At 44.6% G+C, this 27,409-nt stretch overlaps 1 protein-coding gene across 2 annotated transcripts in view; it reads right to left on the bottom strand.

Annotated features, from left to right (window-relative positions):
- LOC125305831 (mannosyl-oligosaccharide 1,2-alpha-mannosidase IA) overlaps positions 1–27,409 on the bottom strand; it is a 197,521-nt gene that overhangs the window by 44,875 nt on the left and 125,237 nt on the right. For both annotated transcript variants that reach the window (XM_048260825.1, XM_048260826.1), the window contains exons 3-4: positions 26,262–26,377; positions 8,868–8,948 (exon numbers count right to left, since the gene is read on the bottom strand). In XM_048260825.1, coding sequence (XP_048116782.1) covers positions 8,868–8,948; positions 26,262–26,377 — 197 coding nt within the window. The remainder of the gene's footprint in view (positions 1–8,867; positions 8,949–26,261; positions 26,378–27,409) is intronic.

Raw genomic sequence — 27,409 nt, 5'->3', positions numbered from 1 at the left:
GAGAGAGAGAGAGAAAGAGAGAGAGAGAGAGAGAGTATGTCTGTGTACTTGTGTGTATGACAAGGAGACTGAAACACAGAGAGACGAGCCCTGTGCATGATGGAGAGCCCTGAGGGGAGCATAAAGGGAAACAGGGATTGTGTGAGGGCTTTGGAACAGGATATTACTCTATCGGCTGCCCCAGATCTACAGGCAGCTCTCGCGCTCTCTCTGCCCTGGCTTTGCACGCACGGCTGACTGGTGGATGAAACATGACTTCTCTACCAGCCCTAACAGTGTCGTAAAAAGTCACAAGGCACACATATGTAATAGCCCGCAGCCCCCCTCCACTTGGGTTATCCCTCCGATATCCCTATGCCTGATTATCATCCTATATGCCATTTCCTAAATCTCCCACTGCACCCGGCGAAAGTGAACAGACCATTAGCTAATTGCTTTACACTAAACAAGGGGAAACAGATCAATTACTGAAACGGTATGAGTTGCCTGGGTTACACAACCAAGAGTGAGCGGAACATCAGAAAAAGAGAGGGAAGAAGAGAAGATGACAAGGAGAGAGAGAGAGAGAGATAGAGAGAGAGGGAGGTAGGTACGGTAACCAGGGGATTAAGATGGGAAGGTTGTTAAACGTATTGTGAAATAAGAAACAGGAAGCACATGGATACAGCACACAAACAGGTAAAGTGGGCAAAATACGCTTCTCTAGTTATTTACCCAAAGCAGATGTGGAGCCCTCGGGGGATAGCATGTGCATGAAAACAGCAGCACCAAATGGTATGGCTCATTATTTAGCCATTAACTCTTGCCAGGTACCCTACCTTTCATTTCATGAAAGAATACCTTGCTCACAAGGGCTATGATAGGTATGATAGGTAAACCTACAACATTTATACTGTAATCATATATGTATTGACGGTGTGTGTGTGTCAGTGAGAGAGAGGGAACAAACAGTGTCTCTGATGACACGTAAAGTTAACATTCCTCCCTGCTAGTCTCTTGTGATCTGGCTACCTCAGTAAAATGAGCGCTCGGAGTGCCATTTTGTATTTTGGACGCTGTGCTATTGAATGTGCTATTGAATGCTGTTGTGCCCTTGATATCTCCAGTCAGTTGCATCCTGCTTGCTTCTGTGCACTCTCTGTTGTTCGTGGGTATTGGAGCCTGCCATTTGATGCACTGTGCTTTTGATAGGTTGGCAGCAGTGTCACTGTTGTTATGCCCGGACTCTCTTTCTCTCTTTCAATCTGTCTCTCTCTAACAGGAGGATAGAAGGATAGCAGGTTAAGAAAAAGTGCTGAACAGTAAGAATGATGAGTGTACCGACAGAAGAAGAACAAAAGAATAAGTGATCAGTAATCATAGATCACTAAGTTGTAATTTTTACGATTCATTTTCTATTCTAATCCTTTATCATTCTGATCCACCTCTTTCTGTCTTGAGGCCCAGAGCGTTGAGAGCGAAGTCTGTATCAGTCTCAACTTGTTGATGTTTTAGCCATGGGGCTGAGAGCACTCAGTCAGCCATCACTCTCCACCCTCTCCACACTAGAGGAATTTCACTGGATTTGTCCTCGACGGCAGCCACTTCGGTAGGCCCCTGTCATCCATTTTCAAACCTAACAACTTTAAGGTTTCCACAGCGGCAGCTCAGCTGGATGTTCTGTATTTGAGACAAGGCCCTTTAAACCCTGCCATGTGCAGGAAGATAGTAAGTACTGTACATCTATAACACTGATGGACCAGAGGGTCTTTGACGGACGTGAAGGCTATAAAACAAAGGGTGCAGTCGATTGCAGAGGATGCTGCCCTCTTCTTGTCAATTTTCTGAAATCATCTGCCACAGAGGTAGAAGAAGATCACATGGGTACTTGAGCAGGCTGGACAAAAATAATTGACAATATAGCCAAAAAATGTCCATGCACTTTTGAACTCCAAAGCAGCTAGTTCATACTGTTTCATCTAATAGGACCAATGTTTCTGCTATTGAGCACCTTTTACCAGGGTACAGACAAATCAACCACAAACCCACAGCCGTTGGGGATGAGACTTTTCCAAGAAGCCATTGATTGTGGCGGATAGCTATGACGATCAATACCGACCTTCTCCGTTAAAAGCCTGGGTCTTTAACCCACAAACAAAGATCTATGTCATGCCATCAGACAGCCAGCTACAGTCCAGTTTCTTAATGGCACGACATTGTACTCAATATAGTTTTATGGCGTATATAAAAACATACGGCCTGATTCTCAGCATGATATACACTGCGTCTACACAGCGGGTTATGTGAGAAGTTAACGCACAGGCTTCTCTCCCTTGATAGCTCTCCTATCTCAACTTTTATGACTGTTCTACTGCCTCTCCCTCTTTCTTCATCTAACCCTGCTGGAAACATATTCAAAATCCTAAAACAGTAATGAACAGCTTTTGTGCTAGCTGGCAACGGCCTCGATACCACTAGGGTAACTAAAAAGAGGGCATCCAAAGCTGGACAGAACACACATCTCTGGTGAGAGAGAGAGAGTTAGAGAGTGAGAGAGAGAGAGAGAGAGAGAGAGAGAGAGAGAGAAAGAGAGGCTGGTCAAAATGTGCTCAGTGACTGGCCAATTAAGGGCCTTTGCTAACAACGTTTCAAAGAGGACAAAGTTGCTCCTCTTTCTCAGTGGGCTATGAGTCCTCTCAAGCAGCTCCCCTAAAGGGGCTGGTAACAGCCCTAAAACATGGCGAGCCTGATGCATCATCGACATTCGGGGCCAAACAGAGGAGAGATGGAGGGAGGGATGGAGAGAGATAGAGGGATGTTGGGGAGAGACGGGTCTCGCTTAATGAGGCCTTGGAGCGCAGATGGCCTAGTGTTGACGGAGAGCAGACAAAGAGTCTAACACAAACAAAAGAAGACAAACGGGAGGCAAAGGACCATGATTTCACTGGGCTCGTCTCATTAGCAGTCGCATTACAATCTGCCCAATTCAATTTGCTTTTGTGTTGGAGACTGAGATTGGAAGCGGAGGGTGGAGGGGTGGGTGTGATGAAGTAAACTAACCCAAAACAACTCACAGGTTGCTGGTCTTTTCCCCCTGTTTGGGCCTGTCTTTGTGCCTAGCGTATGCTGTGGTGCTGTGTGGCTTAGATCTCAAAACCCTCTTAGCGAAGATTCACAGCCTCGCTAATGAGGAGAGCAGAATCCTGTCAGAGAAGCGTGGACTACAGCAGACACACCAGACTGACACAATACACCCACGAAAACAGAGAGAGAGAGAGACAGAGTGGAAGGGAAGGAAAGAGGCTGATGTACCTCACTGACAGAAAGAGACAGAGAGAGAAGCAATGTGACAGCATAATATAGGTCATGGAAGATATGGATGGGGAGGAGACTAATTAACCATAAGCACTTGCATTGAATATTCATCGACTGACGGACAACCGGCCTCCGTGATTCCCACTGATGGGACATTACAGCGGGACGGCTAATCAGTCTACTTCCGGCTGCTTCCTGTCAGTCACAGGTCCTTTGTGATTTTCAATACGCTGCAGCCACAGGTATAATCTGCTGCTGGTGAATAAAGCACTTATCTGCCTGCTGTGTCCTACATGCTTTTATACTGTACCATTATGTCTTTATCCTCTATTCCTCTGCCTATCACTAAATAATAGCAATGCATTTACCAGGAGGTCCAAGCCAATTTTATTCAAGGCTGTACTGTATATCTGTCTCTTAAAATAACAACCTAATTCTATAACACATTGACAGGCGTATCATGTAAGTGGTCACTGTCTGTATAATGATTATCATGATACTTCAATGTTTCACCACTAGGTATGTGAAAGCCAGGAGTACTGATTTCTGTTCATAAAAGTTTCATCCTCCTAACTATGAATTGGCCAGCCTCACATACACTGTCGTAACAGGATGTGATGCGAGCAAACATTAGCGATAAAATCCGTTTAATTACAATTGTTTTCAATTGGAGTGTCCTGACTGCATCAACGCGAGCAGCATTCTGTGCCAAAAAACGGAACGCAATTTGCTGTGAGTAACACTACACACACTATAATGTGACCGAGAAAGACAGTACTGAGAAAGGAGTAGGCTTTGATAAAGAAGTCTTAATACAGCGGGTTTAATATCTAACTCACCAATTGTTCTTAATGACAACAAGGCACACAAAAGTATAGCCATGTTGTCTGAATGCTTACAGACCATTTCTGACATGCATAAACTGTAAGTGTCTATGCAGGAGTAAACTTCACGGCACTTAAACACCTGCTTCCCAGACTGGTGTGGGATTGTGAAATATGCACAACACAGGTTGTATAAGCACACGTGTGCATATGTGTATGTTTGTGTGCATGTGCGTATGTGTTTATACCTAAGTGTGTATACTGTATGTGCACGTTGACATAGGTTTACATTTTTACTTAAAGATAGTCAGTGGCGGGACCACTTCAACACTCAACACGCTTTAATTAGTGCCCTCCCTTTACCTCTGCCACTGAGGAGAACTACCGTCTCCCCTAAACCGTCGTCACATTTCACCAGGACCACAGAAGGCCTCTAAAGCACACACTGACAACATGACACTTACTGTAACAGCAATCTACATTAGTGATCGACATCTTTCTTCTGTCTCAATGAAAGGAGGTGGTCAGAAAATTGTTGTAAGACAGCAACATGAAGAGATAGAGAGAGAAGGGTAGAAAGAGAGAGGGATAGAAAGAGAGCTATAAAGGGAGAAAAATGTGTGTAAAATGTATTTCATCCCCTAACATGGCATGGCAGGAACTCCAAATTAAAAATGGGTCACTGCCGTGAAATGAACTGCTGGGGCGAGCGCGAGGGTGGAGGGGGTGCAAATGAGTCCTCTCTCAGGCACATCTAAGCGCTTAAGAAAACAGCGGCCCTGAGGAAGGCCATCACAGGTTCAGGGATAGATGAGATTGAGACTACGGTGGCTGGCGAGGGACCTTTATCTCCTGCGGGAGAGGAGAAGGAGAGAGGCTCTTAATCAGTGGCCTGTGCCTGGGGCAGAGTGGGGAGTGAATGTACTTCTCCCCTTTTCTTCACCGCCATCTGCCTGAAGTCTGTGCGTGTCCTGCAACCATCCTCTCCCACAGCTGATTGCATTTCTCTGCCCTCTCAGGGAGCAGGGTGGACATGAAGCATGAACACACACACACACACACACACACACACACACAGTCTTTATTCCTCACCAAGATACATGTAGACACACACACAGACACATAAAGAAACACACACACACACACACACACACACACACACACACACACACACACACACACACACACACACACACACACACACACCACTCCACAAAGTGAAAATAGGACTTTTCAGAAAAGCTCTTTTCTGAAAATGAACTTTTGGGGCCCGATTCACTCAAATTCATGGACCCAACTTGGCACAATTTGAGACACGAATCAAGGTTACTTACTGTTATTTTTTTACAATGAAAGCTATAAGGCTAAAATAAAGTTCAAAGACAACAATGAAAAAGAGAATGACTTAAGTGCATTGTGTTGCTCAACTTTCAAAGAAAAGCACAAGTCCAACTCCTCCAAAGTTGACGCCAACGCCGATTCAAACAACCGCTCTTCGTTCGCTATAGCCACCGTCCTTGTTGTTCACCGTCACAGGACTGTCGTTATCCTGTTAAGCCCGCCTTAAGACTCTCTAACAAAATAGAGCGCTGTGATTGGATGACGTCCACGGCGTCAGCCAATAGAAATCCCTATTGTCTGATACTAGACGTACAGGCTGAGCAAATTAATTTGCCGCCGCTAGGGTGCGTCTAGATTTCTAGGCTAAGGCCTTGCATTATATTTCTGAAATTCACAAACTTTCAAGGATGTTAAGGGCCCTGTGGCTCATCTGTGACTCATCTCTGGCCATGGTAAGAATAGAGGGACAAATTGCTTAGAGCTCCACAGAGCAGAAAATGCCCCCCAAAACACTTGGGTCGGTCGCCATTGTGTTTTCCTTTTGCTGCTTTATTTCAATCTAAAGGCTGCAGACAAATAGGGAGAGCAGACCTTGGCATGCTCCAGAAAGCGATTCCTGGCGAAGTCACAAAACTTCCAAATGACGCTTTTGAGACCTGTCATTTCACTCTGTTATATTAGGTCATATTTCACCTAATGAGCCCGAGGCTCCTGCTGTCGGGTGATAAGGCGTCCAATACACACTGGTGGAGAGGGCTGCAATGCTGTTTTGTTTTGAGGTAATGGGATAAACAAGCCGTCTTGATGTCAGGTGCTATGCTATCTCTTTGGTATTTCCATCAGAATAATGTTTTATGACATTATTTATTTGTTGTGCACTACAAAATACTCTGGGATTGAAAGTGAAGCCTGGTGAGAAACACTGATCATCACAGTAGGGCTGTCGTTACTGAAATAACAACATAACCAGAAAAGTCTCTGAAGAATACTAAGCTACACTAAACCTCTTCACTTGCTCATAACATAATCTCCAACATACATTACATCTCCATACAAAGCTGCTGAGGACTGATGCGCATATTCATCTAAACACCACCCTACTGATACACTGCTTAAAGAAAAACGGAATATGTGGCTAAAAACTCCCTATACGGTTTGGTACAAGGTAAAAATTATGTATTGTACCAGGGTTAGAGCCAAGTATTAGCTATAGAGATAGAAGATCAGAATGGACACTAAGTGTACAATTTGCTACTTTTCACTGCCCAATGATGCTTACTGCTAAGGATATCATTCAATCCTCTAATCCTCTAATTATTGTTTCAAACCTACCTCAGCACCATCAGAACCTACAATGTCGCTGACTGTGAGCCTTTTGCCATCAGCAAGAGCTGCACCACTTTGCGGGACAGGGGGTCCATTTGGTGCCAACACTCAGCATCGACTGGGTTATTGATGTCAACGCGTTTCACTTGTGCCACTGTGATCGATGGCAGCCTCCAGTCCCATCACCTCCTGCAACTGCGTGACTATCTACCGCTACAAACCGTCCACCGGCTGATATCATGCGGCTATAAGCGCATTCTACTGCCCTCATCAGAGTCGGGGCAGGTAGATAGGGCCAGTAAAATGGCCCAGTGAGGCAGGAGACAGGAACAGGCCCACAAGGACAGATTTATGGTCATCCGGGGTGCACACACCAGCACTGCGGGAAAGGGCATAGTCATAAATGTTAATGGAAAACACACACACACCCACACCCACACACACACACACACACACACACACACACACTCGCACATGCACATGCACATGCACATACACACACACACACACACACACACACACACACACACACACACACACACACACACACACAGACACACAGACACAGACACACACACACACACAGAACTCACTCACACACCATAGTACATGGGCACAATGTTTTGGACTAGCCGTACTCCTGGCGACCCTGTACACATACACACTGTAAGTCCTAAACCATATTGATATATTGATTTGGTAACACACACTGTGTGTTCCATCACAAGTAAAGATAGAGAGTGAGAGAAAGTGAAAGAAAGAAAGAAAGAAAGAAAGAAAGAAAGAATAAAAGAAAGGAAGGAACAAAGATAAGTGAGAGAAAGAGAAGCATATTTTACCCTGTCAGTCGCCTTTAAGCAGTAAAACAATATAAATATGCATAGACTTGCCAGCCAAACAAAGTGAGTTTGGATAAAAGCAGTGGCAGAGAGAGAGAGAGAGAGAGAGAGAGAGAGAGAGAGATGAAGGGCAGGAAGATGAGAGAAAATGAGAGAAAGGGTGGGGAGGTTAATCAGACCTTGATGAAGGAGTGCGCAAGGTGCATTAGAAGGAAAGAGGCTTGAGTTCTGTAGCCTCCCCACTCTGGTACCCCCAACAAGCAACTTCCTCTCCTGCAATTTAGACCTGTCGCTCCATAGCTACTTTAGACCATAGTCCACACCAGTCCAGCCCAGCTCTGACCAGCCCTGACCGGTGCAGTCCAACTCTGCTCGGCTGTGCTCTGCCCAAACAGACACAATATCCTGCCAGGGACCAGAGGGCATCCAGCGAGAAGGAAAGCCGATAGCACACAGACGGCCGGGCAGATAATCTGGCTGGCGCGTGGGTGGATGGATAGGCACAGCACTATGCCATATCAGCAGGGCACTGACTTGTAGCTGTTAAAGATTTGTTGTTGTTGTTGTTGTTGTTGTTGTTGTTGTTGTTGTTGTTGTTGTTGTTGTTGCTGCTGCTGTACGTTTATTACTTGTTTACACTATATAATCTATCTGAGACTCAGACACTGATGAAGCTGTGCACTTAAGCCTTTTACTACTCGGTGCACTTAAATGAAGACTCTGAATCTGCATCTGACGAGACACTGAACACCATACACACATTAAAATCCTGTCAAATCACAAAGTGCCACACACACACACACACACAGACACACACACCATATGAAGGCTACTGTCAAAAGAAAGACTCACACACATCTGTGAGAGAAAGAAATAGAGAATGTATGTGTATGACAGACAGCTACAGAGAGGGAGAGGTTGTAGATGTGTTGTTGTGTGTGTGTGTGTGTGTGTGTGTGTGTGTGTGTGTGTGTGTGTGTGTGTGTGTGTGTGTGTGTGTGTGTATGTGTGTGTGTATGTGTATGTGTGTGTGCATGAGCACGCGTTTGTGTGTGTGTAAGAGTTTAAGTATAAGACTGTGTGCATACCAATGGACAGGGGCAGGGATTTAACATTTCATGCCTTTGAAATGGGATTTTTTATCACTATTCATCCATCACTTGAACTGCTCATCTGACTCCTAGTAAAGAGGGGCATAGATTCACACAGAATACCATGTGTAACAGATGCGGATTCCTCTTACCTCTGCTCCAGTTAGGTAGTAGGCAGACAGCAAGCCTCCAACATAGCGGATGTTCACCTCGAAGAGGGAGGCCTCGCCATTCTGTAGAGAAGAAGAAAAACACAGATTTGTTGAGAAATACAGATGGAATCAGGTCAGTTAAGAAGAACGGATGAACAAAACTTTTTGATATGGTGTTACTATGGGTCTACTAGGAACACAATCAGTGAACAAGCTGTCTACTGGGGTGAACATAATCAGAGAGGAAAAAGAAAATAGTCTGAACAGCGCAGAACCAGAGTCTAAAGCATAACCACAGGAGAACCGGATGGAGAACAGAACAGAACCAGCATCTAAAGCATAACCACTGGAGAACTACAGAACAAGACGAACTCTCTGAGTTTGTTTATAGGGATACTGATCTGTTTTCTGCTTGCTTACCCAAGAGCTTCCTTTTACAGGAAGGGGAGAGACATTGGCAAAATGAGTGGTGTGAATGTCATGGAAACCTGCATGAGAGAGTTTATGCAGGTAAAAAGGTGATGAAGAACTGTAAAGGTGCAGATGTGGACACGTGATGGCACTTGATATACTTGATGATCTGTGATGGTCTGTTGATGGTCTGTGGGAGTTTGTGGGTGGTAGCCATAGGTGACTGTATCTGCTATCGTCTTTGGAGAGTTCTGAATTGATAGTCAGCAAGCAGGTGTTGCTAAGTAACCAGTTTTATTTTTAAACAGTGTTCATGGGCCATCAATTTTGAGGAAATATTTTTATAATTTTGCCGTGACACCTCCCCAACATTTACATGCAGTTGCTTGGGACGTATTACCATTAGCATGTGATTAATATCAACATTAATATTACAACTGTCAACCTGCGGGGGCCAATGGTTTGAAGCTGTTTACTGATTAATCACAAATGTTTTATATCTAAGATGAAAGGCACCACCTTCATTTTACACACATCAAAAAGCACATTATGGTATTACTGTAAAAACACACAACCTTCCACCTGGCTCACACCTTTAGATCAATCTTAATCTATAGCTCATCAAAGTTACTACAACAACATCGAGGTCAACATCAAGGCACATTTGCTAGCTTATTCAGCAAACATGCTGAGGTAAAAGTGCATCTGTAATATACTATACTATATGTGGTCAGCCCTCTGCGCTTAAGTCTGCAACCCTCTCTGTCCGTTTCAGTATCGAACAATGCATCCAAAAACCTTGAGACACATAATCAGCATAAAGGCAACATAGCTTAAGAGTCCTGGAGGGCCCCTCAGAGGTTGGAATTGTACTGTATTTGCACGTGAGTTTGTCTGTGTGTGTGTGTGTGTGTGTGTGTGTGTGTGTGTGTGTGTGTGTGTGTGTGTGTGCATGCACATTCCTAATTGCTGCCACTCGTGCAACAAAAGAAAGGCTAGCTTACGGACATGAAGACCCCCGCTGGAGAGCATCCCAGCAATCTGGAGCACCGATGATTAGACAATTACACTGGGGCAGCTATAGCAGGTAATTGCCTCTGCTTTGCCAACCTACCCCCAATGCAGTCATTGTGTACCTCTCAATAGATACACCAGTATCTGTTACGCTCTGTCTGTCTGTGTTTGTGTGTGTGTGTGTGTGTGTGTGTGTGTGTGTGTGAAGGAGGGTGAATGTAGGAGAGACTTTGATTTGTTCTTCCTCAGCGAGTCTGACTGTGCTCACTGTGTGGCTGGATTCCCTCCAAGACTAGTTCAAGTCAGGACAAAGATAAACTTCAACGAAAGTAAACTGATGTGTAGCTGTAGCCTCCTGTGCAGATTTGAGCAGATTTTCTAAAAATTCAATTTACAGCACATAATCTACTTGCATCTCCTCACAGACAGTGTTTAACTTATTCTATTTTGTTGGGGTAATTTAGTGGTCTAATCAGCCGATTGCTTTGCTGTGAAACTAAATTCCCATAATGCACGGCAGGGTGCTTTTTAAATTGTGCATTAGGAGAAGAGAAACTACAGGAGCCTTGCACCCCTTAGTCAACACACTAGGCTTCACTGTTCCTCTACAGGTGCATCTCTGAACAGCAGGATTATACTTTCACAAGTAGAAAGGAATCCAGCCAATCAGATTAGTGACAGAAGTAAACAAAGAGAGAGGCATGACTCAAGCATTTTGCCCTCATGCCCCATCCCTCACACACACAATAGAATGGTTGGCCGGCTCTTTCTCTCTCTCTAACTCTCTCTCTTTTTCCAAATCTCTCACTTTCTCTCTCAAAATAAAAAAAGAGACAAAACAGTTCTGGTGGTGGAGAAAATGTGACCTGCACACAACCAATGTGACGCCCTGCAAGAGAGACACATCGTTCTACTGACACCAGGCAGAGGGGCACCTTAACACCCCGTAAAACTCATCAGCTGCATGCACAGGGGGGATGGCTACCTGCTCCTCCATGAGTGTATGTGTGTGTGTGTGTTGGGGTGGGGGCGGTGGTGGTGGTGATGAAGAACTGGCAGCCCAAAGAGTCAGCACTAGCCCTGGGTGATGAGTGCTGCTGTGTCAGTGCTAATGGAACCAAATTAGCATTTTAATTGGGCCTTTACCTTTTACAGTGGTGACAACGTGCAAACAGAGCAGCAGCTCATTCAAACGAGGGGGGGGGATAACCTGCACTAAGTGCATTACATTGACGAACCCTGTAGCCTCTCCCTCTCCGTGGCATTTCGCCAGTGGTAAGGTGTGTGACTGTGGGAGTGCATGTGCATTTGTGAGAGAGTGTGTGTGTGTGTGTGTGTGTGTGTGTGTGTGTGTGTGTGTGTAGTGTTTTTTAAACTGTTTTATTACACTGCTCTTCATAATGCTGAAGAATGCTCCATTCACTTGAATGGGCCTTCCCAACGTTCGGTGGTCTGCTAATTCTCAATAACAGACTGTTGCTAAGTATAACAGACCGCTGTCAAGGAAAATGGGTTTTGTACTTCTATTTCACATCTTTCATATCACTACGCAAAGACTGGAACTTCATTCAAAAGTGAAAGCGGACGGTTGATCGGCTGTGTTCTAAAGAATGTTTGATTCAAGTTCAGCGTGTGCTGTTGCGAACTATTTGTTTCTCTGCAAAAGCCACGATGAAACGGTAACAAATAGGCTATAGCCTAGGCTATGTAGGCTAAAGAGTCATATCGTGGGGAGTTTATTGTTTCGGTTTGGCAAGTAACCGTGTAATAAGCGGGATAATGTATAGAACGCCGGCCATTATTGGGAAAATATGTCCCTTCAGGGCGGAACAAGACCCCTCCGCTGTGCGTCGGGGTTCGGTTCGCCCTGTCGGGACTTATTTTCCCAATAATGACCGGCGTTCTATACATTATCCCTTACTTAAACAGTGTAATTTAAACTGTCTGAGACCTGTTACAGTGAGAGGAGAGGAAAAAAGCTGTTTTAGTAAATATTTCAATGTGTAACAAAACAGAGCTGTTATCAAGGCAAACTTAAGCAATTAGCTCCTATTGATCTCCAGCAGAACCAATTATGGAGTGGCACTCCGGTCCCAAACTCGCCTCCCATTGCGCTCCATGAGTCAGTTAATGCCCGCTGCGCTGCCACACTGCGAGATCCGCTAAGCGGGTTCCCTTCATGGAACCTTAGAGTCGACAGACGCGCACGCAACCGCCACTGATATTCGGCAGCATAATTATCTGAGTGATTAGCAGCCAATGCATAAAAGCCGCAGTCGAAGACTTCAGAGCGCTCAGGGAGGGAGCAAGAGGGGCGTTTTGTGAAGAAAAAAACACACACACAGCTGAGGCAACACAAGGCTCTCCAGCAGTGGAAACAAAATGGCAGCATAGATTTTGGTCCAAAGATCCATAAATCCAAAAGTCTCGCCAGAAAGTTCTCCTGACAAAACTTCAAAAAAATCATCTGATATGAGAAACAATATCATTACTATGAAACACAATTAAAAAAAAAAAAACATAGCCATCAAGTTTGCATCTCATCAAGCAAACAGTTTCAATATCTACTGTATAACTCCACAGTGTCGGACTGAGGCACTAGGAGGAAAACAGCGCAGAGTAGCAGTCTTCATGAAGGCAAGGCACAGCAGCTGCACTGTGAGCAATGTGAGTTTGGGCTCTGTGCAACCGGTGGCTGAGAGAGAGATTTACTTGCTCTGGAGGAAAGCTGCAAAATAAATGTGCAAATACAGACACACACAGACACACACACACACACACACACACACACACACACACACACACACACACACACACACACACACACACACACACACACACACACACACACACACACACACACACACACACATATAAAGCAAACTCGCAAATAAACATGACTGTTAAAAACTGTCTGGAGGCAGCACTATTTCTCTCTAGGGAATGAACAGTGTCTACTTTGGAATAAATATGTGAAATATATTATAACTCTCTCTCTCTCTCTCTCTCTCTCTCTCTGGGTTTCTCTCGTTCTCTCTCTCTCTCTCACACACACACACTTTCTTTCCATCTTAATCTCCCTCTCTCTCTCTTTCTCTCCTCAAGCACTCTGCCCTGTATAGCATCCCACAGTCCCAGTCTGATTTGCACACCTGCATAGTGTGTGTTGGCAGGATTTACACCTTGCCCACAGCTCTGCCGCAGCGTGCTGGCGAGCCAATCAGCCGTGCCCACTGAGATAATGTGCAGGGCGGAGAGTTTAGTGAGATGCTGCAGATCGCTACACTGATTCAGTGGAGGCAGATGCATTCATCAGATATGCCTCTCTCTCTCTCTCTTTCTCCTTTACTTTTTTTCACAAACACCCTCACTTTCTCCATCTCTCGCTCCATCACAAACACAACTCTCATTAAATGTTCTCTCTTTCTCAAAAACACCTCCATGTTACTATCCTTCCTGTCCACTCAACCATTCCTCATTTCATTTATCTGCCCCCCGGGCAAGAAATAGTCTATTTTTTTGTCTATTTTTTTATTTATTTGAGTTTTATTTTTATTATATGTTTTTATTCTGTTATAAGTTTGAGTATCATTTGAGTTTGTGATCTTGTTCTTTTCTCCATTCAGTCCTGTGCCAATTTGGCAATGAGCTGACGTCACATCTTACCTGCTTAAGCAACAACTTGTCCTATCCTCGGTAAGACACTGAAAACAGCTTAGGCCAAAACGCATTCGTCTTGTGATATGCTTTCTTAAAAATGAAAGAGTTAAAGCTTGAGAGTGCGTTTACTTTTTGTTTCATCCATTTATCAGCCCCCCACACACAATCCTCACCCAATATATGCCCCCACCACTTCATCCATCTAGCCTCAGGATGAGCTTTCTGCACAGCACAGCCAGTCAGACTCGGCAACATTTCTGGATATTTATAACACCATTTCATTCCAGGTCACTCTCATCAATTATGCATCGCTACGATTATTCAGGAATTTTTCCAGGCCGTACCCAACAAGCATTTGCCTGTCTCCTTTTAGACACTATGAACTCTCGAAGACAGGGTAACATTAGCCTGGAGAGAGTGAGAAATAGGGTACAAAAACAGTAAACATCATGCCACCATCATGGGGCCTGGTGTATCTTTGGCTAACCACCTCAACATGGTTGTGTGTTCATGGGTATCCGTCCGGGAGCTTACAAATTCAACACAAGGTCACATGCCAGATTTTATGATCATTCTTGTCATTCAAAACTCAACTCCCAAAACAAGCACAATATAAATTGTGTAGTGGTGTGTATGGAGTGCCATAATTGTAATATAGCAGGGATTTATAGGTCACATTATGAGTGATTATCTCAGAGTCTTTCCAAACTCATCCGCAGTCTAATTAGGACCTGCACTGTATCTGACCCCGGCCATATCCATGATACGACAGACAGGGACGAACACAGCTGTATGTGGACAGGATGGATATACCAGTATCAATTACTAGCTGATCAATAATTTTGTCTGTGATTATGCCTCTCAAGATCTCCAATTTGTTCTCCTTTCGAGGACAATGTGAACTTTTCGTCTGGTCACAGAGTAAAGAAACACTATTGATGAAGGTCTTCAAGTATCACAGGAAGGGCTAGCTATATCTTACATTTCCTGTAACTAATATCACATCCAGATCTCTGAACGTATTACGTAAGTGATTTCAATGCATTTGCAAAAAATGCTCTAGATCATCAGCCAAACAGGTTTCATCATGCAACTTCAATTTGCAATATTCCTGGCAAATAAGGAACCCTGGTATCCACCATATCAGTTGCCCAATGTTGCCCAGGTGCACTGAAGAACAGGCTGTCCCATTAGTTGTATTCAGTCTATTCAACCTCAGCAGTAGAAAACTAATTTTGCAATACAAATTCTATTCTAGAATAACTCAATAAAATAAACCAACCTATTTCATAAGCTAGTCCACAAATGGAATGATTTAAAGGAGTACAGAGTAACAAGGCAAATACAATCTTTTATTGGTTATCTATTCTCTCTCTCTCTCTCTCTCCATCCCTCTCTCTCATTGTCATTCTCCATCTGATAGAAGTTTCGTGACTACAGTAGTTGACTAAACTTTACTGGCACAGGTTCAGCTGTTTTACCTCAGAAACCCTGAGAGGGTTGCATTCTAAAAGGTCTTCTGTATCGACAGAAAACAGGCCCTACAAATGCTTTCCTAAATCTCAAGCATCCATCTAAATATCTCTCTGGTCTCTGGCACGACCAGGTCAGAATTAAATCCCACCTTCTGTTCACAAGTACATACTGTAAGCATTCTCCTCGCTAACTTCGGTTCGCCATTTATTCTAAGCCATTACATCTTCAAAGTAAAAAGTCAAAGTCTGCTTTATTGTCAATTTCTTCACATGCCAAGACATACAAAGAGATCGAAATTACGATTCTCACTATCCCACGGTGGAGACAAGACATATTTTACCAATTAAGTCCACAGACAAACATAACATTCAAGTAAACAATAAAAACTAAATAAGAAGGCACATACAATGAAGAAATAAGAGCAGCAAAAATTGGGTTGAAATTGTGCAATTTTGCTGTTCATCCCTCAAAACGTTGAAATGCCTAACGACTTCAATGGCATTGGCTCATTTGGTTATGCCTCTGTGTGTTCCATGGTGCTAGATAAGTGGTCCTTGACACCTGAAAATGGATGAAAAACCGCAGGCACCTGTTCTGCATTACTCAACACGGCACGCCACCATCAGGGCATGGTCAAAGCCTCACCTCTCCACAGCCTGGCCTCTACCTTCACCTGCTCCACTTCCATTTGTAATCGGTGCTCTTCACCTCCTAATGAAGACTTGTCTTGCCTTGACTCTCCCTTTTCAGTCTTGTTCTTTTACAGTATTTTTTGTCACCCTTGAGGTAAGACCAAAAGGCAATGTTCACCTCTTCAACACACGAGACATGAAAGGCATGCAATCTTTAGTGACATCTGTGCACTTTCAGAAAAGCATTCCCCGTAATTAATACATGAACTGCAAGCTTGAGGGACTGCACCGCACCACACCACACCGCATCACAACCCTCCACACCACGCTATTTCCACAACGCTCCCCCTGCATAGTTAAACATGTTTATGGTGGCAGCTGTGCATGTGTGTGCTCCTGGCAGATGTCTCCCTTCCAGGCAGAGATGAGCACAGCAGCCTCATACAACACACATGGAGGAACCGGGGTGGACAGTGAGGGGGAAGGAAAAGTCAGAGAAGGACAGAGAGAGAGAGAGAGAGAGAGATGGGGAGAGAAAGAGAGGGGGAGAAAAATAGAGGTAGTGAGGGGGGTGGATAGTGAGGGGGAAGGAAGAGGCAGAGAAGGACAGAGAGAGAGAGAGGTGGAGAGAAAAATAGAGGTAGTGAAAGAGACAGATCAAAAGAGACAGATCAAAAGAGACTGAAAAGAGACAGACAAATAAGATGCAACATGAAGCACAAGCTCTCACCGCACCACTCCAGATGACACCCATGAGAATCTATGCAGAAAAAACTCAAACATGCTAATTACCCCGGCTTTTTACCCCGCCTCCTGTGACTCAGGGCTTTTTACCCCGCCTCCTGTGACTCAGGGCTTTTTACCCCGCCTCCTGTGACTCAGGGCTTTTTACCCCGCCTCCTGTGACTCAGGGCTTGAAAGCTTGCCTTCATTACCTAGCGTCGGGGCTAACTAAAGCTTGCAATTACTGCTTTATCTCTCTCTCTCTCTCTCTCTCTCTCTCTCTCTATACACACACACACACACACACACACACACACACACACACACACACATGTAAGAAGACTAAATACTAAATATACTATATGAATTAAATAAAAAAATCCACAGTGTGCTTGAGTGTGAAGCATGAGACGCTTGCAGTGACAGGGCCGGGACTGGCCTGTAGTTCTGTGTGCATGGTGAGGTGCTCAAGAGAGTGAGGGCCAGATGTACTAACGCCAGCTTTTGCCCTAATTTCCAGGCGAGATTTGTTTTGTAACGTCGCGGTAAAATCATTGCAGGTACAGTATGTGTACAAACAGGTCGCAATGATGAGCAAACTGCTTGTCGCGGAGCTGAACATGGCTAATTATGTTTTTGGTCATACATATGCATTCATGGGAGGATCCAGGGGAAAGTGGGAGTTTAGCGAAAAAAATGAGAGGGAAGCCGAAAGAGCTCTAATTATGTTTTCCGGTATGTACAAAGACTGCTCCTGAAAGCGCATCGCCTATTCTGGCGCCTAAATACTTCCGCTTTGTAAAAGCAGGTGTTAATCCAAATTGCAGTTCAATGCGTCAATAAGAGAACCTTTCAAAGACAACAGAATCACTATTTAGAGCACCAGTTTTGTAAGTATTTGTACTATCAAAAGCAACCTTAACTTTCGTTGGCCTTTTGAATGTCTTACTTTCACATCATTCACTTTCCTACTTGCTAGATTTGACTAATTTTCCATAGCCTACATGCACAAGTACTTTGAGTAAAACTACTGATCTTCATTATCTCCCTGCTTGTTGACATCTTATCATGTATGGTATAATTTCATGATCGCTAAACGTTTAATTCTTTTTAATGTTGTCATCAGTTAACTTCATTCAACTGCGCTTGTATAGGCTCTGCTATTCAGTTGTGGATGTTCGTAAATTGCGTTTATGGGCGGAGAAAGGCAGAGAAAGGCACAGTTTACACTAGTTTGATAAATACGATGGAAACTTGGGTCTGACAGCGTTCGCAGTCTGCGGTTTATCCATGACGCTGATAACGCTACGTTTGCAAATGTACGTACATCTGGCCCTGAGTGTCATGGTAAGGTGCAAAAAGTAGTCCAACAGTAGTCCTGTAGTTCTGTGTGCATGGTAAGGTGCTCAAGAGAGTGAGTGTCATGGTGAAGGTGCAAAAAGTAGTCCAACAGTAGTCCTGTAGTTCTGTGTGCATGGTAAGGTGCTCAAGAGAGTGAGTGTCATGGTGAGTCCAACAGTAGTCCAACAGTGCAACAGTGCAAGAATAAGGTCTAGAGACCAGCATAAATAATATGGACAAATAAGAGAGTAAAGTATAATGTAGACAAGGTAATATAAAAAAATATGTGAGTGCAAGAATAGGTTGAGGTAATAGGGTTACAGCCATTCAGTATTGTAGCAGAAGCCACTGGTCATGTGTGCTAATATAGCATGAAAAACAGTGTAGCAGTAAAACAGTAGAAAACTTCTGCATGTGGCATGACTCGGTGTTGTAGCAGAAGTCAGATGTGTGCAGGGTGAACAGGACTGGAGAGAGCACAGTTCCCTGTGGCGCTCCGGTGCTGCTGATCACAGTGTCAGAGAGACAGTTCTTCAGTCTGACAAACTGTGGTCACTCGGTCAGGTAATCTGTAATCCAGGTTACCAGATGAGCGTCCACACCCATCTGAAAGAGCTTGTATCCCAGTCTGAGGGGTTGGATGGTGTTAAAAGCACTTGAGAAATCAAAGATCCTGATCCTTTTCCTGATGCAACTTCTGTTCCACCTTCCATCTGTAGTCCTCCTTAGCCTCTTTCAGCTTGACTTTGAGTTCCCCTTGCACGCGCCTCAGCTCTGCCATGTCCCCCTCTCTGAACGCCATCTTTTTCCTATTGAGAAGGGTCTTGACATTGCTGGTTATCCAAGGTTTGTTGTTAGGAAAGCAGCGTACAGTTCTGGTGGGAACAACAATGTCCATACAGAAGTTCAGGTAGTCAGTTGTGCAATGTGTGAACTCCTCTAAGTCCTCTCCATTCTGTAGCACACTCCAGTCAGTGCACTCGAAGCAGTCTCAAATGTAACAAATCACTGTTGGGTGTGGTGAAATGACTGACTGCCCCTAGTAAAACACTGCAATAATTTGTGAAGACGATCAGTAGCCATATGGTACAGCAATGTCTAGTTTGGACGCAAGTAACCACCTCAGCCATCTGTGACTATGGCTGCACATAAAGTTGAGTGATGTGGGAATCTTGTCAATAGGCACTTGTGTGAAACAAAGTTGTAGAATGTTTTTGTAATAGCCTTCCATTGATGTAAAAATGTATTACATTATTGGGAAGTTAGGACATAATCAAGTTTTATTATATTTTGATTAGCAGATATTATTGTGAGGGAGTCTTTGGGAATAATGATTCATTATTGGGTTCTACAAAAGGTCAAAACACACTGTTGTGCATGAATGTGTGTCAGACCATTAAAGATACCTGCTGAATAGAAACAGTCTGGTTCAACTGCTTCACACACTACGACTGCACTTGAAAGACCTTCTGCTGAGTGACCTCTGTCTGCGTGTTACAGGAACCCAGTTGTCACTCAGGCTGGATTAACTAGGAGGAATCTTTTTTCAGTCCACGCGTGTGTGTGTATGTGTGTGTGTGTGTGCGCCAAAGGTTGAGGGATAACCATCAGGTAAAATATCAAAGGCGTCGACTATATTTGAAGCCTGCCTAGCTGTGTACAGTAGGCCTGAGTGTGGCCCAGGCTCGAGAGGAGTGGACTGAAGTTTACCAGAGTCTGAGTGCATCCATCTGAGATTGGGTAGAATCCACTTTAATGCAAAGCAGCAGGTTGCTTTCATGTGTGACAAAAGCTGGAGCTTTTACACATAAGAGGTAGCCCATCTGTGCCTCCGTGATCATTTGAAAACCAAAATTACAAATAACCTCTTTTTGGGGTAGCAGAGAAACAAGAGACTCAGAGAAAAGGTACAGAAAGGAAAAATGGAGAGATGGGGTGCCAGCAGAAGAGGAGATGAGAGGGAGGGAAAGGAGCGCTGCATTGCCCATAAGACGCCAGGCTTTACTCTTTTTCATCAGTAGCGATAGTCTGCAGAAAAAAACAGTCCATACAACCCACATGTGTGTGAAATCCATTCCTAAATGTAAAAAAAAAGAACCAATGTAACTAATGCAGATGACAAAAAAGAGATGGGCACTTTTCTGAACACAGCACGCTCACTAAGTGAAAGCAGGATGTCTAGTGTGTCTTGCAAGAACAAGGGGGATGTGGATCGTTGGGCAGGAACTTTTATTATGGAAATTTTGAACGGTTTCCTTGAAAAAAGAGACCGAGAGAGAGAGAGAGAGAGAGAGAGAGAGAGAGAGAGAGTACCACTCTTTTTTCTCTCTAAGACAAAGAGCTGTTGAAAGCCCAGCTGGCAATGGCCTTGTCTCTTCTCCACAGTTGTCAACCCTCCCAAACAGCTCAATTAAGAGAGCTGAAAGGCCTGTGCTTTGGATTGGCCGCGGACGTACCAGTCCGGGGAGCGGTGGGCTCAAATTAGGCTCCGTGTGTTATGTTAGCACCCTTACATGGCAACGAAGGTGCCCGGTCGTCTTAACAACGGTGCCAATCATTCTAATGAGCCGGAGGCATGGCATACTGCCATCACGGTGGGCATCCACCCTCAAACGCTAATCAACAGCGTCGTGTCTGCCATGCCCGCAGAAACAGGGGAGAGATGAAGAGAGAGAAAAAGAGAGAAGGACAAAGTTCATGTGAGGAAGAGAGAGAAGGAAAACCAAAAGAGAGGTGCAGACATGGAAAGAGAGGGTGGGGTGTCTTATGTATCACTGAATATGCCAATGAAAGGGAGAATGAGAGAAAGAGAGAGAGAGAGGAGCTGTTGAAAGCCCAGCTGGCAATGGCCTTGTCTCTTCTCCACAGTTGTCAACCCTCCCAAACAGCTCAATTAAGAGAGCTGAAAGGCCTGTGCTTTGATTGGCCGCTGACGCATTCAGTCCGGGGAGCGGTGGGCTCAAATTAGGCTCCGTGTGTTATGTTAGCACCCTTACATGGCAACGAAGGTGCCCGGTCGTCTTAACAACGGTGCCAATCATTCTAATGAGCGGAGGCATGGCATACCGCCATCACGGTGGGCATCCACCCTCAAACGCCAAATCATCAGCGCCGTCTGCCATGCCCGAGAAACAGGGGTGAGATGTAGCGAGGAGAGAAAAAGAGAGAGAAGGACAAAGTTCATGTGAGGAAGAGAGAGAAGGAAACCAAAAAGAGAGGCAGACATGGAAAGAGAGGGTGGGGTGTCTTATGTATCACTGAATATGCCATGAAAGGGAGAATGAGAGAAAGAGAGAGAGAGAGAGAGAGAGAGAGAGAGAGAGAGAGAGAGAGAGAGAGAGAGAGAGAGAAAGGAAGAGACGGAAAGACAAAGTCCATGAGCAGAAACAAGAAGGCATAACAACACTTAGAGGTGTCTCACCATAAAAGCCATGAAAGTGTTTCTTTTCTAAGAGGGGCTAGAAACAGTCTTTGTGAAAAAGACAGAAAACAAAAAGGATTGAGTGAATGTTGAATGGTGAAGGTTGAAGGGCAATGCTCAATATAGCATTTCTGAGAGTGAGTGGAATAAATAGACATGTTTAAATAATTTAAGCACTTCCGCTGAAAGAACATTACAGCATTTCTTTTTTTAAATTATGCCATTTCTTATCGTGTCCATAGTAGGGGTTTTGATCCTAGAATGTAATGGCTTAATGCAATGACATATCATGAAATAAAAGTATGTGCATTGGAAGGAAAGAAAATATTAAGACACTAAAAAAAGAGAAAGAGAGGAAAGGGGAAAAAAGGAAAAGAATAGAAATCATGCAATCAGACATGGTCCAACAGGAAACGTTTTCTTGTGGGTAGAGTTTCTTCTAATGAGCCGAGACACAATTAATGGGGAGCCAGACTTAGACAGGCCTCAGAGACTGTGCTGCAGGATGCAACTGTTTAAGATCAGAGCTAATCGGATTATTCAAATGATTCAGCTTCCACACACACACACACACACACACACACACACACACACACACACACACACACACACACACACACAGTTGTTAGTTGTTTTTCAGGTTTTTCTCTCTTGTTTATCTGGCTCTCTGAAGATCAGGACAGAAAATCATATCTGGCCTCAGGGGGCCATCTTTTTATATGCAGGGCTGGGTGCGGCGCTGAATCCTCTTTACTGGGCTTTGGCCCTGTGCACCCAAGGCTACGCAAGCATTAACTCTACATCCCTCCAGGGAATCGAAGAGTGAAGATCAAATATGTACACACACACACACACACACACACACTTTTCCCAGCATTATTCCCCTTGAGTGCTCTTCAGAGAGGCCTATGCCAGGCTGATGTGTACACACTCAACCCGCCACCCTCCTAATCCAAACACCTGCCCAGTCTGCCCCTAGTGGTGCTGAACTGCAGCTGCTCTCCTTTTTAATTCGTCAACATGTTTGTTGTCTTTTGCGACTGTCGGCCATTTCCTGTCCATCATTCATTCTGACAGGTCCACGACAGCTGTCCATCCCTCCGGTCAGAGCCTGGCCGTCTGGCTAATAATGACGCCTTAATAAGCGATGCAAAAGAGGACGGCCCCATGAGAGTCACCTGACAGCTTCAGCGATTACTCTCATCCATCTCACCGCCACTGGACACACATGGGGGAGAGGACCCAGGCTTTGAGAAACTCAGAACATTTTTCACAGTTGTGTTTTCATATTTATGAAGTGGTGGTGGTGGTGGTGTGTGTGTGTGCGTATGCAGTGTGTTGGACGGGGAGGTGGGGATTGGGGATGGGGGTGAGATAGAAAATCAAGTAAATCAATTAGCCGCTTGGCTAGCTGCAATCTCTGAGAAATGCACCGCGTTTGGTACCTCAGGGATCTGGGTAAAAAAGGGATTGTCCTGGCAGAGTCATCTTTCATTTTGCCAGGTCGAAAATCCCCACGCCCACGGGGACTTTTCTCTGTCGCACCTGTCAGATTGGGCTGATCTGCTCCCAAGCCGCAGGATATGGGCTATACCATAAAATTGAGCATTTGAGTGTACTGTGAGGGCCAGGAGCTGAAAAAGACAGAGTAAGAGAAAGAGAGAGAGAGAGAGAGAGAGAGAGGGAGAGAAAGAGAGAGAGAAAGAGAGATAGAGGGGGAGAGAAAGAAAGAAAGAAAGAGAGAGCAATGGGCCGTGACTGGCTTGTGCTGATGGGCATAGGAGCGGGCATGAGTGAGCTCTGCCCCTGCTCTCCATCACGCAGGACAGATGGGCGCCTCTAACGCTGGCGCGACCTTCGGGAACGATTGATCAGAGGAGTCCGGAGAGAGGGAGCGAGGGAGAGCGAAAGAGTGAAAGAGACGGATGGAGCCGCCTGCTCCTGTGACAAAGTGCCAGCGAGAGGGTAAATCCGCCCCCCAGTGTCTTTATGACAGGCGCTGATGAGGGGGAGATAGTGCAGGAGGCTTTCTCTCTCTTTCTCTCCCTCTCTCTCTTTCTCCCTCTCTCTCTCTCTCTCTCTCTTGTTTAACTGGACTTTCTCCTTCTCTATCGTTATCCTCAAGCCTCTCTAGCAGTCGCTGCCTTGGCGGGGGAAAGTAATTGTCCGACACATCAAAGCGAGCGAAAGTAATGAATAGTGAGAAAAAAGGCATGGAAAACATACAGGATGGATGGACAGACAGTTCATCCAGATCCACATTAATCAAATTATGCTGTATCCTTAGGGAGGGTGTAGGGTGTGTGTGTGTGTGTGTGTGTGTGTGTGTGTGTGTGTGTGTGCTTGTGTGTGATACCTGCCTCTGTACATGAATGAGATGCACACAGTGTAGAAATCCTCTTAATTGTGTTCACATGCACAGACTCTTTTCGGGTAATTTTCAAAAGAGGCAATCAACGCATTTCAGTCTATTGTAGTCCTTACCTTTGGGATATATTAATATGCCAATATAGCACATAGTGCTGCATTTCAATGGATGGCTAACAATACCCACTCAAAAACTAATTTACTCATGCCAGAGAGCCGTAAAGAAAATCAACTGCACAAATGAAGGTATCATTAAAAAACTTGTTCAATGAAAATGAAACCAAAAGAAACACTTTACATTATGCTTCAATTAAGAGACAATCATCAAATAATGTTAAGCTTGAAGGCTATAGCTTATGCTAATCAATTCAATTAATTATTCATAGCAATTATTTTGACATAAGACTCTAACTGCAGGTTATGACCGGTGAATGCTGGTGCAAAATGGACATTAATCCTGTTTCTGACAGTGGCATTTTCCATCCTCTACACAAGAAAATGGAAAATCACTGAAAATCCATTGCAACATCAACGTGTTCAGAGACGCCAGGGGGGTGCAATTAGGTTTGAGACGAGGCTATCTTTCGAATATCCTGGGCAGGGCACCATCACACTCTAATGAGCACACGCTCAATGGAGAGCTTGTTTTTGTAGCGAGAGGCCACGGGCCATCTGACGAGGACGAGTCGGCCGGGGGAACCGCCAGTCAGTATACAAAGCCCTGGCAGACCTGGACTTGGCACTGCCAATCTCGGCCGTCTCATGCCGACCCAACTGGCCGACCCTTCTGCCCCCTGCCCACTGGGGAGTCTATTATCACGGGATTACGTTTGGACAAGGGCAGTGCCCTCGCCTCTTTGCTTTAAACTCAGCCTCTCTTTCCTCAGATTTTCTCTCTCCCCCCCACAGTCTGTCTCCATCTACAGTAAGTGTCTGTCTTCTCTCTCTCTCTCTCTCTCTCTCTCTCTCTCTGTCTGCCCCCACAGTCTGTCTCCATCTACAGTAAGTGTCTGTCTCTCTCTCTCTCTGTCTGCCCCCAGTCTGTCTGTCCATCCAGTCTGTCCTGCTGCCTGTTTTTTTCGGTCTGCCCCCCCCCACAGTCTGTCTCTATCTAAGCATTTGTCCTCTCTCTCTCTCTCTCTGTCTGCCCCCCCCCCCACAGTCTGTGGGCACATTTCTTGGAGAAAACTGGACTCGCTCCTTGATTTTATTTATTTATTTATTTTACAAAGTGATCATGTAAATACTTTGTGGCAAGAATGTAATAAAGGGTTTTTGAAAATTCTATTCTCTCTCTCTCTCTGTCTGCCCCCACAGTCTGTCTCTATCTAAGCATTTGTCCTCTCTCTCTCTCTCTCTCTCCCCCCACAGTCTGTGGCTTTCCCATTAAATCTAAAGGGGGGAAGTGAAGAAGGGGAGACTATAGAGTCTCATCTCTCACACAAAGGCCGGTCCGAACGGGTCAGAACCCACACAAGTAGCTTTGAGCTCTCTCAGGAATCACTCAGGAATGGATGGATGACCGGACTCTTTTGGTCTCTTCACTGGGCCACAAGAGAGGGACTGAGAGCGAGCCAGTCAGTGCCTCAATAGAGAGATTAAAACGGACTGATTCAATCAATGGCCCACAATAAACTAAAGACTCACTGCATCTGGGAATGCTCTAGTTGCTGAAAGGGAGGTAATGAAAGAGAAAGAGAGATACAAAGGAGAGGAAAGAAAATGAGACGAGGAGAGGAAAGGAAAGGAGAGAAGAGGAGAGGAGAGGAAATGAGAGCAGAGTAGTTGAAAAGAGGAGAGAAGAGGAGAGGAGAGGTAAGGAGAAGAGAGTAGTTGAAAAGATGAGAGAAGAGGGAGAGGACAGGAGAGGAGAGGAGAGTAGAGCATACCTGCCAACACTCCTGTTTTTTCCGGGTTTCTCCCGTATTTCAAGGTCATCTCCCGGCACCCTCCCGTTTTGTTATTTCTCCCGGAAAACTCACGGAATTTGCATGACCGTCAACCTTCATTTTAAACATAGCCTACACATAGCCTACCCTACACATGCACATATTCAATTTCAAGCGTTTTGTCATAAAACCTGCCAACTCAAAACCCAAATAAGGAAGCGGGTGCACACTTCACAGCCACTGAGTCTCGCAAGCAAGCGGGCTAGTTGAATACCTGAAGATCTGAGCTAAGATTAAGGGATAGACTTGTGAGTCCGGGAGAGAGAAAGCAGAGAAGCAAAGAGAAGTAAAGAGAAGCAGAGGAGTGAAGAGAAGCAGAGGAGTGAAGAGAAGCAGAGGAGTGAAGAGAAGCAGAGGAGTGAAGAGAAGCAGAGGAGTGAAGACTGAATGTTGATGTTACCGAGTTCAGGTCCAAGTCAGTCTCCACCCATTTCTTGGCTTCCTCATATTCTTCCATGAGTCCCATGATGTACAGCGTGTCCAGAGAATCAACAATGGACGCTCCCCGCAAACCCCCTGCAAACACAAACACACACATATGGGTCACATTCCATTATAACACACCAACAAGCCAGAAAGCCGCGTGTTTCATCATGGCATAATCTTGGCAAGCACTTGCTTATGTTTTTGTATAATTGGATTACAGTGGCCATTCGTTACAACATAGTTTATTCAATGGTTACTTTGCTAATATTAATGTTTTTAAAACATTGACTAATGACGACTGTTTCATATTCACAGCCTACTAAATAAGTTCAGTACATTAATTTACATGAAGAAACCATTAGCTTCAGCATTAATAAATCGTAAAAATGCTTAAATGCAGTTATAAATACTTTATAAACATTAAGTACAACGTTTAATTAATGCCTGCTAATAGCTTTTTATTGCATTGATACAGCACGGAAGACTTTTGTTTTCCCATTTCAGCCTCTGATGATCACTAGATTAGACACTCATATGTGATTCGGATTTAGGTTTTAGGATGGGAGTCCCCAATGCTCAACATGCCCCAGATCTACAGTTTAGTGAAGCACGATGACTCCACATGAAGTTCCCTGTGGCATTAACAAGTTCAACTGGAGCAGTGCATAGGTTAAAATACAGCTTGGAGTAGGTTTGTCCAATATTACACAACACACACATACAAAACACACACACACACACACACACACACACACACACACACACACACATACAGTACACACACACACATGCACAGCCTCTGTGAGAAGTATCTCCTCAAGCAGCTGCCTTTGGATGCACTTCATTTAGAGTTATTAAATTCCCTTCACATCCATTAATAAGAAATGTTCCAAGGCTTTTATTTCATTCAGCCGATCTTAAATGGGATTGGTGTTGATGGTTCTGCCGCTTCCTCCCCAGCCCCTCATATGAGAGGATATGCAAACATCATTAAGGGTAAATAAGGGTGCATGGGAAATAATGACAATTCCATTAGGGGCAGAGAGAGAGAGAGAGAGAGAGAGAGAGAGAGAGAGAGAGAGAGAGAGAGAGAGAGTGGGTGGGGCAAACATTTTATTGTGA

This window comes from Alosa alosa, chromosome 13 (genome assembly GCF_017589495.1).
Source record: "Alosa alosa isolate M-15738 ecotype Scorff River chromosome 13, AALO_Geno_1.1, whole genome shotgun sequence".
Taxonomy (NCBI): Eukaryota; Metazoa; Chordata; class Actinopteri; order Clupeiformes; family Clupeidae; genus Alosa; species Alosa alosa.
The sequence above is the reverse complement of the archived record's forward strand: the minus strand, read 5'-3'. Positions and strand labels throughout refer to the sequence as shown.